This window comes from Anopheles bellator, chromosome 1 (assembly GCF_943735745.2).
Source record: "Anopheles bellator chromosome 1, idAnoBellAS_SP24_06.2, whole genome shotgun sequence".
In the NCBI taxonomy this organism is placed as follows: Eukaryota; Metazoa; Arthropoda; class Insecta; order Diptera; family Culicidae; genus Anopheles; species Anopheles bellator.
This window is the reverse complement of record NC_071285.1, coordinates 23,036,454-23,050,462: the sequence shown is the minus strand read 5'-3', so window position 1 is coordinate 23,050,462 and position 14,009 is coordinate 23,036,454. Positions and strand designations below refer to the sequence as shown.

Here is a 14,009-nt window from a genome sequence, read left to right as displayed (position 1 = left end):
TCACGATCCCAAACGTGATTCCACAGTGTCCCACTGCAAGTAATCTTCACGGGAAAATGGAAGATAAAACTTATACAATTAAGTTTCCGTTATCTACGCGTTTGGTTTTGTCTTCTCGTTCACCACACACCGCCACCGCCGCCACCGCCATTCCCCTCTATACTATCTACTTCATCTAAGCCCCCCCCCCCACTGGACATGCCACGGGGAGGCACTTTCAGGTCTTGCTCTTATCGCACTATAAATTAGTAAGTGTCAGCTTACATATAAAAAAGAAACATTCATTAAAAACGTAAATAAAAGTGTATACGTTTTTCCCTTAGATATAAGAAGATGAATCTCTAGAACCATAATTTGCCTCGCCCGGTGTTCCCTATGTTACCCCCCCAATTTTGTTAACTTAAAAACTAATCTTTCTTTGATTCTGCTTTAACTGCACATTAGTTGCACATTGAGTAACATCATTCGTGTTAGTGAATTGCAGGGTGGCCCACACATCCTGTGCGGCACACATTGCTCTAAACCTCGCGACAGGAATCGAACGGTGGTGCGTTGTTTGCAAAAGACGGGGAGATCGGTTTCGAAAGAAGAGAAAAGGACGATACTCGGTACATATACGGTAATATTTTTTGATATTCGAAAACACACTTAAGCTACAACAACACGTACACTTACAACACACATACTTAGTGTCTTATTCTCGTGATTCTGTTCCGAAATTCAACAAATGTAAAAAAATACATTGCGGACACCTTTCTCGAATGGCAAGTTTTCCTCTAGTTCCGGGTACATAAGGAAATACGTGACGATGGTGAGGTTCATGAGGTGGTTTATCTAACCAATTGATCGTAGCCGTGCCAATACAGTGCTCAACAACTATTCGGGCGCAACCATTGCGAGTTCACCGGTTGGTTTTTTTGTTTTTGTCAAAAAAATTAACGATTCATTAAAAAAAGATTCCATTCCAGATTCGATTAAAAAAAGGAAATGTCAGAAGCATAATCACACGTTGGAAGATTTCCAGAGCACAGATTACTTACATTTCACGTACGAGGCTACAACTAATCTCAACCAATATACAATCGATTCGAAATATACATCCCCACCGCTACCATTAGGTACTTTTTGCTTTTCCGAAACAGAAATAAACCCTCAACATTTCACAAACTACTCAAACTGAAACGATCGCGATCACTCTATCGCGTGTATTGGGTGCAATGGTGATCAAAAAACGCGACCCTATCCATGCCCATATCAGTGTACGCCAAAAACTGTATCATACGCATCGTAGTAGTTCGGGAAATATTACACAGATCAGAGTGGGCGGCGGTTTGGTTTCGTTAGTTTCATGTGTGTGTTTGTGTGTCTGTATGGTTTACTAATTACTCCAGTGCCTGAGTGCTTGGCTGTTGGGCTGCGGATATTGAGCACGGTTACTTGATTTCTTGCAATGGAACTACACAACAATCAATGGTAGGGACGGCTATTAGGTGCATACGTTTCATATCAGATCTGTAAATAGGATTGGGGAAAAGAACATCGGTGTCAGTTCGGCGTTCGCTTGCACACCACACAGCTAATCGCATTTGTCAGAAAGCATAAGTCATTTGTTAGTTTGGAACTGGTTTCTTTCCAAGTTGCACGTGTAACACAGCATCGTCACCGGATTAGCATCGTTATAGGAAAGATGTTTAGACGCAGCTAAATCGAGTTACTAATTTCGAGTTCTACTACAGTACATCAGGGGGATACTACTGTGGGGAAGGGTTTAATATTACACTTCTTTTGAATATTGCATGAGCTTCACCACTACGACAGGTTTCTACATAGATTATCAGTCAAGTTTATCAGTCGCATGCAACTGTTGATGGTGGCAGATTTGCTTATCGAATAGGGGTCTATTTTCTTGCTCTTTCTAAGCAATCATCACGAGTGAATCGTGGCATTTTTGTTTGCCTTTTTGCGTGCCCAAGAGAGCAGGTGTGGTACGCAATGTGATGATTGGTTTTGTTAACTTGTGGGTTACTTTCGATGGATGGAAAACGCTCCACGAAATGGCGAATTAAACGAATTTGCGGTTTACTTTTCGCGATACATGCAAAAACGGTAGGGTATTTGTTCAATCTTAGAAGACCGTGGACTGTGAAAAACGATAGGATTAAAGTGAGAGATTATACCAAAACGGATCGTTGTTGCTACCCGGTTTTCCACTTTGTTCACGAACCAATTAAACTACTGCATGTGCAATTTGGGATTTTGGGTAAAGCGTTGGCGTGCGTAGGTCAAATATTTAGGCAGAATGTTATTCATTCATTCATGTGTGAACAATTTTGTAAAAATGTGTTACGATATAGATAAATTGCACAAGGAAGACACATCAGCATTTATGCCAGTCCGCAATCAATGTATCCTTCGATTGCACAACAATACAAGTAACAAAACTAAAAATACACATAATTCATTGCCTACTGACGGAACAACATGCAAACGTATGACGGTATGCCTGCGACGACAGTTCACCGGAAATGGCCGCCTCCCTGAGCCTACGACCGATTTCGTTTTATTCTGCCGCGGCCTCAGCGAACATCTGACCAATGTCTTTGCTTTCGAGCGTCTCAGGTGAAAACGGCTCTTCGTAGGTGAGAAAACTATTCGAGTTCGAAACGGTCGTTTTGCGGCGGGTATCTTTCGCTTTGGTAGCGGGAGACGCGGCCACCGGGATGGTGGCTGACTTGACGATCCGACCCTCAGTACTTTGGGTACGATGGGTGGCCCCAATCACCTTTCGCTGCCTGTCGCCGGTACCCTCCACTCCGCTCACTGACAGATGCTTGACCGGTCTCCTTCGCTTGGCACTCTCGCGCTTACGGTCACCAGCACTTTCTACGATGATCACATCCGAGCTGGATTTCGATTTGCGTTTAACGAACTCGTCCGATATGAAGATCAACTCGACACTGTCACCGGCGGCGGTCAGGTCAGGAGTTTTCGGTTGAGCAAATGGTTCTACATTGTTCCCTGAGCCAACTGACACGTTGTCGACGGACTTTGAAATTGATTTCACACTGCTTGCCCCACTGCCGACGGTGTCGACGACGATGGTTAGCATCTCGTCCGCTCCGTCGACACCGTCAAGCGTGGAGTTTGGCAGCTGGAAGCTTCGTATCGCTACCGGCCGCAGGGACAGTGTCGGTGGATTGCGCTTATCGATGCACTCCATCGATTTGGAGATCTTTTTCACGCTTTTCTGCACACGGACGGATTGTTGGTCACGCAAGGACTGTCGGCGAAACTCATCCGATATGATAATGATTTCCTCGGCCTGCGCCATGCTGCGACCGTGGGTACGCAGCATTGGAGCCCTTTTGCGCGGTGGGCGCATCCCTGCCGCATGCTGCACACCGATCGAGCGTCGCTCTACCGTTTCACTGTGACGCCGCTCGAGTGGTGGAAGTCCGAGCAAAGGTATAGGCGAGTTCGGTGAGGGTAACGGCGAGGCTGAGCTACCGATCAAGGAGTCGTCCGCCCGTAGCCCGATACCGGATGCGTCGATCGTCAAAGGGTTGGGAGCGCGCCGTGCGATCGATTCATCGCAAGGAGAAGCCTGATCGTCTCGCTTGTCGTCAGCCACGCCCGGTGATGAGCCACCGGTAGTCTTAATGCTTACGATCTGAGTTAAAATATGATTGACGTCTAATGATAGTCTACACTTTGTACACGATGAGGATGAGCTATTCGCGGTGTCGTTCAGCTTGCGCACCAAGCTGTTCAGGTTGTCTTTGTTTAATGCTAACAGTTTCTTGCTTTTACCTTCTCTCCTGAACACACTTCCATCCGGAACGGCGGCGAGCTGCGGCTGGCTGCTGGGCAAGTCACCCGGAGCGCCCGGACGAACCTCGGCCGTTGGCGGTGGCGAACAGCTTCGTTGCTTCTGTTGGAGGTTTTCTTTGGAGATGTTGATGATGTTTTCGTTACAGGCGCACTTGCGAAACTTGAGGTTCAGTTCGATCATGCTGCTGTCGGAAGAATAGGAGATGAAACCGTGAATGTCACTGTTCTGACACAGTGACCGACGCTCCTCGTCCACGTCCGAGTTTTGGTGGAAGTGATCGACAGCGACTCCATTGATATGGACGGTCGCTTTAGTTGTCCCACTATTCTGGCCGACGCTCACGTCACCAGCGGATCGGCGCGACTGTCCCTCGCCCAACGCTTTCAACTGTTGCTCCTCGGCCGTGTCCCGACCATCACCATCGGACCGCGCAGAAGGATCGGCATCGGGTGCCACCGTGGCGGAGGAAGCGAGATCTTTCCCGCTGCCTCCACCGTTCCCCTGATGCTAGAGAAGCTTCTCGATCGTTGATGCATCGTTGGTGGAGTTGGAGCTGATCGTGATCGATGCATTCAGTATCTCATCATCTGACCGAGATAAAGCAAACGTGACGTAAAACTCATCGCACAACAATGGAGATCAACAGCGATCTTACCCGTGTTTAGATCCTCATCATCTTCCTCATTTTCGCCACTGTCCGCCTTCGGACCATCGCCGTCACCTTTGGTACGCCTGCCACTACTGCCGCCGCCTCCTCCGCGCTTATTCAGCTTTTGTCAGTTGACCAGCTCCACTGACACGAACTGCTTCAGCCGCTCCAGATACTGGCTGTACATTTCCACATCGTTGTGGCCAGCTCCTTCCACCCACAGTGGTTCCACTGCTCGTGGACACTTTTCGTAGATTGTCATGCCGTGGGAAAAGTCAATCACCTCATCCTCGGTACCGTGTATGACAAGCACGGGTGACGTTACTTTCGGCACCTTATCGATACTGTTGCGATGGAGATGGCAGGAATGTCAACAGAAAACTTTTTATCAGATTCAGAGTACCACAGGAAAGTGGAAGCTACGGTCCCTACCTTGGGAACGCATCAAAGAACCAGGTGCGTTTGGTGGCGGGGAAAGCGACACGCATACCGGACATGAGTGGTGAGTGTAGAATCACTGCACCCACCTCGTACCGGCTGGCAAGGTCCACCGTTGGCACTGTGCCTATGCTTTGGCCGTACAGGATGATGTTTTCCGGGCTGATGCCGTACCGCGTGCGCAATGCGTGCCACGCGGAATCTATGTCTGCGTAGAGGTTCTTTTCGGTCGGTTTTCCTGTGCTTTGACCATAGCCTGAGTAGTCGTAGCTGAAAATGTTACAATTTATGCGTTGTCCCAGGCCGATGAAAAATGTCGTCATCTGCCCGAGATCGACAGCGTTCCCGTGAGAAAAGAGTAGAGTGAATCTGGAAAAAAATGTTCGAAAAAGGACATTAGTCATAAGGAGTAAGCGATCCCCCACCTTAAAGTAATTCGCTTAAAACGGTGCTAAATGGAAGTGTTTAATTAAGTGAGGTGTTGCAAATTTACAGCCAAGTTAAATTATGCAGTTCCTTATCTTAAGTTTACTTGTTGCGATTGAAATCGTACGCGCAACCTGATAACGTTGTTTTCTGTACACGTTTCTGCGTGGAAACAACCCCAACAAGGCCGATACATACATTGTTTGTATGAATCAGTTAACACCAGGAACAGTGATCATAAAAGTTAAATTGAAACCCTTTTCTGTGTGCAAAATTAAAACTTTAGAGCGTTTTGCAGTGAAGGCAGAATTCATAACAGGTACTATCAAACGATCTTCAAGGCATCTAAATGCAAAAAATTCAACTCAACTCTAAACGCAGAAAATTGCCGTGAAATTCAAACATTTTTTTTTTGTATTTTCTCTTATATTTCTATACCTCTTCTCTTGTATTTCTATACCTTTGACGTTTCTGACTCCATATTGATTTTTTACAGCATCCAATTATGCCTGAAATTAAAACCAGGCCTATTCCAACTAAAAAAGGTATTTTGTTTTTTAATAACAATAAAGTAATCGCTCGACCGCCGCAGCCTTTGCGCGTAGCCGTAACCGGCGAGCAACAGTTAAACACGTCGATAAAAGGCACGAAATAGGGCAAATTGAACCGGGACTGAGGTGCAAAAAAAGGTTAATCCAAAAGCTAACATTAGTCGAAAAGTGGAGCTTGATTAGGCAACCAGATACAGCGCGGACGCCAGAGCTTCGGCTAGATAGGTGGTAATTGATTTGGCAAACTCCGGCACCGGCTGCGGCGCCGGGGCCCTAAACATTTCGATAAAGTGATGGCAGCGGCAACAGGCGGAGGAAGAAGTGAGGACGATGACGTTGGCAGTGAGCGCACACATTTGTAATGTCGCCCGACAGGCCCACCGTAACGGAAGCTGACATCAACGGCCATTAATGCCGCGGGGCCCACGACGGGCCGGAGAAATTTAGATTAGAAATTTCCCCTGGATCGCACCGCAATTTGTGTCCACTGGCTTATGCTGCTTCCCACGGACCTGCGGCCAGCGGTTTTACGATGATGGTTTGCTTTTACGCATCATCGCAGCACGGAGAACTATTAATGATTGCCTCATCAACGGAAACAGCTATGTTGGAGCGTTTAACTATCATCGGATCGAAGATGCGATCATGCTTTCTGTCCAAATTTAAATAAAATGCACCCCAGTCACTCGACCGGGAAGACCACTGGGCAGTATGTTTCGAACAGATTGCTAACGCACACTCGGCGTGTAGCGTAAAAGCCGTTTTTTATGAGACCACAAGTTGTAAACACAGCTGTAACACGGACGCAACGGCCGTCTAGAGAGATAAAGATGCTGGTATGCGTCTTAATCTGCCGTTCGCTGCCCGTAGAGCCCCAGTTCGCAGTCAGCGGAGAAGAGGGAATGAGAGGAAACGGCGAAGGCGTTCGTGGCGAAAGCCTACGCGTCTTCGCTTTGCGTAACGCATTCCCAGCGTGACTTCGGGTGTGATGGAATGTCGCGTTCAGGCTCTCATGTGGAACAAGCAGCAGTTCAGTTCGTACTCCGCTGGCCCAACGCAGCCAAGTGGTTGGACTCGGTTGGACAATAATTAATTTATCTTGCATCCCCCGGGGGCCATTCGGCCCATCGTCCTCCCCGTGCACTCACCGGGCGTTCGCGCTGCACTTGACAAACAGACAGGCGATCCGATTGCCGCGGGAAGAGCGTGCGTAGAAAACCTCGAAGCATTCCTTCTCCCGGTCGCTGTACTGCCAGTCGGCCTTATCGTACAGTGTTAGGCTGAACTTGCTGTTGCTGGCGTCCGCTTCCGGTTTCAGGTCGTAGCTTGCCTCGGGAGGGAGGAAGGCCAACTTCGACGCGATCCGGCCGGGGCACGGCGGACAGCAGAACAGGCAGCACAGCTCGCTGAAGCTCAAGCCGTTCATCGTTTTCTTGTTGGCGCCTGGCGCTTCGCTCGTGTCCGCTTCCGTTGCCGCTCTGTCCTCCCGTGGTACGGTGGCGGAACGGCTGCTGCTGCTACTGATTGGAGCTTGGTTCCTATCGCGTTCCAGTTTGGCGCTTTTGGGGACGGTTTTAGCAATGCACCACTAACCGGAATGGTGGCCCCCGCCGACGGAGAACAATCGACTTTCTCGAACTTATTTTTCTCACCGCGCTGATGCTGCCGATGTTGTTGGCCTCATTCGTTCGCACGCACTGTGGCTGGAAAGAATATACTACCGAACTACGATTTGGGGAGATTCAGCGGATCTGCGGTGTGTTGGCGGGTCAAGCCCTATGTCTAGGAATACTGACTACTGTCAGAACGAAGGATCGAGGGGCCTAAAATGGCCATCACTTCGAGGCTCGTGGCCTACGCAAGATTCACTTTCCACATACGGCTGTGCACACACGCGGGCTGCGATACACACGGAGGCCACTTGGCTGCCAGACCTGGACAACAGCACCACCCTTGGCGAGAGAGATTCACGAGAAAAGCTTATACACTTCGGCACGCACACTGAACTAAAAGTAATCCGAAACTAGACACCGAGCGCCCAAATGTCATGGTTTCCGTGATGGGCACGGATTTATGGTAAAAGCGGTGCGATTCGCGGCCAGTTTTTCCTTGGCGAGCAGCGCTACAGCTTCTTTTGTTTTTACTCGATGCCTCTGCCTTTCTCGTGAGCGTTTCGCGAGCATCGCGTTTGACAGCTGCCGCCAATGTCGACTTCGGTTTCCAACGAGCGAGCGAGAGGGCGATGTTTTGGGTTGTTTGTCGACCGCGGTTCGCTTGCTATAAATAATAGTCAGCCATAAAGTTTTCAAACGACCGTTGGAAGATGCGCACGTGGATAAGGCGGAACGAATTCAGAGGAAAACAAGGCGTGAATCCCTGTCCGTTTTCCTGTGCATAGTACAGTTGGAATTAATTAAATATGGAAAACTCGAAATGAGTGTTAATTATGGATACAATTCATTTCCTCCGATGAATGTTTCCATCGTTACTCAGAACAGGTGTTTATGTAGTATGGAAGGAAGAATAATGTTGTGAAGCAGTGAACAGCAACATATATACCTAAGCTTGTTTTTGAGAACAGTGCGACTTTCTGTTAATAGATTAGATATTTTGTCGAAGTGGAAAAGATTTTAGTAGCTCATCCCTCACGCTGCACCGATCAATCGGTTTTTAAACGAAAGACGTTAGTTCGAACCCTGGCAGTGCATCAACTTGAGGCCTGACAACTTTAATTTGGTTGCATGATATGGCTCTGTACGTTCTAATAGTAACAAATAATTAATGAGAAATAACTGTATAACATCCATCAACAGTAAATAATCCAAGGTGAGAACACGGCGCCTTGCTGTTCTTATACTACGTTTTAAAATACCCCGAAAGGGTCTACAACCCGAAAGGGTGTACTGTGAAAGGAAACGTGGGTAAACTTAATAACCGAAACGACATGTCTGGTCGTTCTTCCGGCACCAAACTCCAACAAACTTGGCTCTGGTGAACTGATTTAATTATTCGCTATCTACTAATCACGTTAAAAGAATAATTGAAAAATCACTTGGCTAATGGTTGTTTCCGAACATTTTGAGGAGAAATTTTTCCGGAGATGAATTTGATGGAATCGCACAGTTTACAAGAGGTTGAATTTTCAGGAACGTGTTAATTTTGTTACGTTCCAAATCGGGCATTGGAGCCGTTCCTAGAAATTATCTGTTGGTTTTAACTCAATTGAAAATATTTATACTTGAGCATCAGGCTCCGAGAGGAATATTTTACTCGATTTAAGGGAACAATCGTTATGTGCCAAGCATGTTTTCCGTTATAACAACAGCTTCCGATGGCGCAATCATTTTGGAAGGTCTTTAAAATACTCTGTGAACTAATATTGATACTTGAGAAGTTAAAATTCTTATATATCAGTAGCAAACGCATAACGTATCTCATTCTCATACATAACGTTCTCGCACCGAGCCATCGCCATCATATACTCACCCAGAAGTTACATACGATTACTTCATTTATTTACGTAGAATGGTACGACTTCATTTACATTCAATTTAACCTCGGTAGAGGCACCCATGAACACAAAAGAAAACATCACCCGGTCCGGATTATTTTCATTGGATTGTATTTTAGTTGTTGTTGTTTTTTTATTCTCTCCTTATTGATATATTGTATATTTTACAGTAGATTCTGGTTTGTATGTTGTTTTGCTTGGTTTCATCTCGTTTCTTCGTTCAGGCGCAATATTATGTTTTTTTTTGTTCGTTTGTGCACGGGGATGTGTTCGCACAGACACATCACGGCACCCCCCCACAGCACGGTGAATCAGCTCTCGTCATCGAATTGTACTTCATTCTCTATAGTGTGATAAGCCACCATTCGCCATTCGGAGGTGTCCTCTCGCCGACGAACGCTGAAATAAATAAGGTTTCCCACGGGGTGTGGTGTGTCTTGCAGCACTAATCGTAATATCGATCGCTTCTCCCGCGGCGTACTTCACTGTGATTTAAGATCTAATTGATTCATCCACACTCTTTCTTTCGTCCTTTTTTTTCTATTCTATAGTGTCTACCATTTGTCACATCGGTTTTACATTTAATCGCAATCGCAAGCATGGCCGGCAAATCACGGCTCTCGGGTCCGGCTCGGGTTTCAAAGGATGGCTCGAGGATTCAAATACTATGCGCACTTACGCCTACCAGAAGAATGTAGATTGCTTGGAAATCATTTACCCAATGAGTACATGTAAATAAGTCGCCTCCCGTGCGTGCTCTCGAGCATCCGCCGGTGTTTTGGAATGTTGTTTGCGCGAATGTTGGCCTCTTGTGAATGGAAAACACTGTCTTAGCGCAAGTAGAAGAAAATTGATGGGTCAAAGGAAAAAAAATGCGCGGGTGTTTTGTGGTTGGTGCGTGTTAGACTTCCGTCACTTTGTTGCACTCTGAGCATAGCTGTGGGAAGATTGCGATGAATCCGTCTCCGCGAGGCTATCGATCCTAGTCGCGCGTCTCTGCGTGTGTTATTTTTCGTATTAAACATGTTCAAAGTGATATGGAAACAAAGTCAGCCACTCGTCGTGCTTTTTATGGGGCAGTTTCTGCTTCATTCCACAAAAATCTCCCGTTCCTAGTGAATTATTACTCTGCAACCGTCGTAGGGGGTTCTGCAGGCGAGGCGCGTTATCGGAATGGTTGAACGAAGACAGACAGTGAGAGCATCGGAGCGGCAGCCATAAAGCTATATCGCTTCGTTTGTAGGTCCTAGAGTGTTTTACAGTTTGCTTATATGTTACTTTCGTTTAGATGAACCAGTGAGTGAGTGAAATGTGTGAGTTTTAAGGTTTTTGGTAAAATATGCTTTCTTCTGCGGGGACTCGAGGGCCCATTCCTGTATCGCTGAGATGTTAACGGTATTTTGATTCTCTCTTTCTCTCTGCCCCCTTTGCTTGTTCTGTGTTCCGGTTGTTACACTACGCGGCTGGAGCACTTAACACCAACCGTCTCATCGACTGTGTTAATCGCAACTATCTTTAACCTCTCGTTTTTGTGGTCCCATAAAACAAATAAGACTTAAACGCGGACAGCAGCAACACAACTCCCAGCAACGCAGCGCCAGTGGGTAGTGGTGAAGCGTGGTTCTGTTTGATTGACATATGATTGGTGGTGGTGGTGGTGGTGATGGTGGTTATGGCGCTGTCGCGTCCCTATTGTTCCGTCTGATTGCGCCGATTCCGTGTAGAAAGGGATGGTCGTTATGTTAAAGCTCTCTATTTACACATGCGCACCTGAAACACGCGGAAAACTCGAGGAAAAGATGAGCAATAGTGTATATGAAATATGTTTAAGTACCTACGGTACTGCGGTACGAGTGATAGCTACGTGTGGGGAGTATCGGAGTGATAAGTTCAGGTTGCATATTTTTGCGTGATTTTTATGGACGTGCGTGCTCTCTCTCGACGATTTTCGTTGGAGTCGAATATGTATTTAAACGGTGTCTGGTATGGTGGTTGGCTGTGCCGCAAAATGGTAGTACAAGCAGCAGCAGCAGCAGCAGCATTGGAAATCTCTCAAAACGTGTATTTGTTTCGCTTCGCCTGGCTGGGCACAACAGTCCGATGTCCCAGGACCCCCGCTTGTATGGCCATCTGTCGTTTTCCCCTACACTTAAATCATAGTCGCCTTCGAGTAGTCAATTACTGTCCAATCGGCACATTATTTTTGTTTTGACATTTGTCACTCGGTCGCCATGAGCCCTACTTTGATTGGCCTGCTGTGTGAGAGGCAAGCTTTCGAAAGAGTGCATCAAAATAGGTTTGTTTTTTGTGAAGATCGGCTGTCGGCGACTGTTGTTTCGTGGCCACAAATCCTTACCATACCTAGCTGCACGCCTAGTGTGCCCGATGTTTTGCTCTAGCCCTTTAAAAATCCTCGAACCCTTCACGGTTTAAAATTTAAAAATAATCCCACAGAACATTCTGTTCTCTCTGTGGCTCTGTAGTGTTCGATTTGCTCGGCCTCTGCGGTTAAGTCTAACTAAAGTCGATGGTCAATGCTCGCCGCCCGCCATCTTGTCTGATCGTCCTCCATCGGGTGTCTTGAACGAAAGGTAAGAGCCTACTCTAAATCGATGCTGTGGAGCGTGCTTAAAATGAGTATTTTGGTTTGCTTTGGACCAACTGTCATGGCGGTGTACTGACTCAGCTTCTACTGATCGCGATCCTTCGTTTGTGTTGTGTGTGCAATTTACAATAGATTAATGGCAAAACGGTAATTGAGGCCGACTGGTGCACTGCCGGCCAAAAATGCCTCCCGTTGGGCGAGGGCAGATGAAGGAAGAGTGATAATGGTGTGTGGGGAAGCTGGGGCCGCTGGTGGCGCGGTTACGAACTTGTTACGACTTTTCAATGATTTATAGCGTGGCGGCGACGGCGACGGCTGAGAGCGGAAGTAACGCAAATCATGCCACCACCGATACGATGGCGGAAAGCGACGGCAGCGACGACGACGGCAGGAGCAGGCGCGCAGTAATTAAAACGGTGAAAATGGAAAGTGTCCATGATTTATGGAAGTGGCTGGCCGCCCCGCCGCTGCTGCTCAGCATGCTCTTATCCAGCAGACCGGCCCCGTGGACCGCCGGCTGGGCTGACGGCTCCAGCTCCATATCTGCAACGGAAAAAGCATGCGTGTGAGTGGCAGAGTGGGGTATTGGTTAGCTGGGAAGAAGATATCAAACCCCGGAGACCCCCAGAGGCACACGTCGAGCCGATCGGCGGCGGGGAGTGTTCGTCGGGATCCCAACACCGAAAGGATAGCTTTAGTGTTGAGTGCGCGGGACAGAACGGGACAGACTGTAATTAGCAAGCGGTAATTGGAGGTTTTGTTCAGCGGTAGTTGTTGGCCGCCCCCCCGCACAGTGGGGGCGGGGCGGCACTGAATTAAGTAATTATGTTGTTGCCTATGAATGGGCACAATAGGACACCAATGAGCAATTACAGCGCGACCACCCGAGCCCGCGGTGAGGCTCGGCTCGGCTCAGGAAGCACTTTGGCACGGGCTTCTTGCGGTTGCGGGTTATGGGGTGCTACCCATTATCGGTAAAATATGTGGAACGCGCACGACGATAAGGTCCCGTCAGGCGCGCTACGCAACTACTACGCAACGCAGGTATGCGTAATTACTTGGGAACTGGCAGCAGCAGAGCAGAGGAAAAAAAGGGATCCTGCGTAAAATAAACAGTGCTAAAATATCGTGGGCTTCATCGTGGGAGTCCTTGGAACAACCCTCTCATATCGCAGAAGGGTGCGACCGAGGTTAAGCCGATAAAAGGTCCGTGGCGGCTTGATGTGTTGGCCACTGGCACGCGCAACCGCCACGCACTGGCATGCTCTGGAGTTGACAGTCAGCGTCGGGGCAATTTATCGATGCGCCAAACGGACCAAAGGGACGCGAGGCCGGTTGTCAGAACCGGTGTCTAATTGGGCAGAAAACTTATCTGGTTCCGCGCGAGAGGTGTCCGGATTTACCCCCCCGGGACTTACCTTCCGAGCGGGTGGAGAAATGGAATATGCTCGACAGCTTGTTCCAGCCGTGGTCGTTCCGGGCCTGGACGCGCGCCTCGTAGTTGCTGGCCGGTTTCAGGTTCCTCAGCTGGAAGCTCATCCGGTGCCGCACGGTCGGCTGGTACGGCGCGTACGGGGGGACCATGTTGTAGAAGTTGAGGTTGTGCGCCCCGTAGTCGTTCATCTCCGGGATGACCACGTTCTCCCACTGCTCCCCGCCACCGCCACCACCCGCCGACCCGTGGTGGGGCCCGCCGACACCGGCGTAGGGCGCGTTGTAGAGGTGGCTAGCTCCCCGGTCGCCGTAGATGTGGTTGCTGTCCAGTGGTTTCTCGTGGTGCAGCAGGTGCATGCTCTTTGCCGCCAGCCGAAAGAAGAGCCGATACTCGCGGATCGGCGAGTAGCTCTGCACCGTCCAGGAGATGTTGTACTGGTCCCGGTAGCTGCTGAGCGTTGGCTGCGCGCGTCGAAGTGGAAGAAAGGATGGACCGGTGATGCGAGATTGCTTATGCCAAACCCAACCGGGCCCGGAAAAGCCTAAGACCGGCCGGCGCCGTT

General features: G+C 48.4%; 3 protein-coding genes across 3 annotated transcripts in view; all 3 read right to left on the bottom strand.

Moving 5' to 3' along the window:
• Window positions 1-2,351: 2,351 nt before the first annotated feature.
• LOC131215242 (uncharacterized) lies at window positions 2,352-4,544 on the bottom strand. The gene is made up of 3 exons (XM_058209629.1): window positions 4,527-4,544; window positions 2,822-4,339; window positions 2,352-2,782 (listed from the first exon to the last, which is right to left on the bottom strand). Exons 1-3 carry the CDS (start codon window positions 4,542-4,544, stop codon window positions 2,561-2,563), a joined length of 1,758 nt encoding a protein of 585 aa, XP_058065612.1. The 3' UTR covers window positions 2,352-2,560.
• On the bottom strand, window positions 4,263-7,322 carry LOC131210330 (alpha/beta hydrolase domain-containing protein 17B-like). Its single transcript, XM_058203565.1, has 4 exons — window positions 7,045-7,322; window positions 4,914-5,288; window positions 4,488-4,825; window positions 4,263-4,419 (listed from the first exon to the last, which is right to left on the bottom strand). The coding sequence occupies exons 1-3, from the start codon at window positions 7,320-7,322 to the stop codon at window positions 4,609-4,611; spliced, it is 870 nt and encodes a 289-aa protein (XP_058059548.1). The 3' UTR covers window positions 4,263-4,419; window positions 4,488-4,608.
• Window positions 7,323-12,349: 5,027 nt separating this feature from the next.
• The window catches only part of LOC131215241 (leucine-rich repeats and immunoglobulin-like domains protein 1), a 96,414-nt gene continuing 94,754 nt past the window's right edge, over window positions 12,350-14,009 (bottom strand). Inside the window, exons 7-8 of the mRNA XM_058209628.1 lie at window positions 13,431-13,908; window positions 12,350-12,555 (exon numbers count right to left, since the gene is read on the bottom strand). Coding sequence (XP_058065611.1) covers window positions 12,350-12,555; window positions 13,431-13,908 — 684 coding nt within the window. The remainder of the gene's footprint in view (window positions 12,556-13,430; window positions 13,909-14,009) is intronic.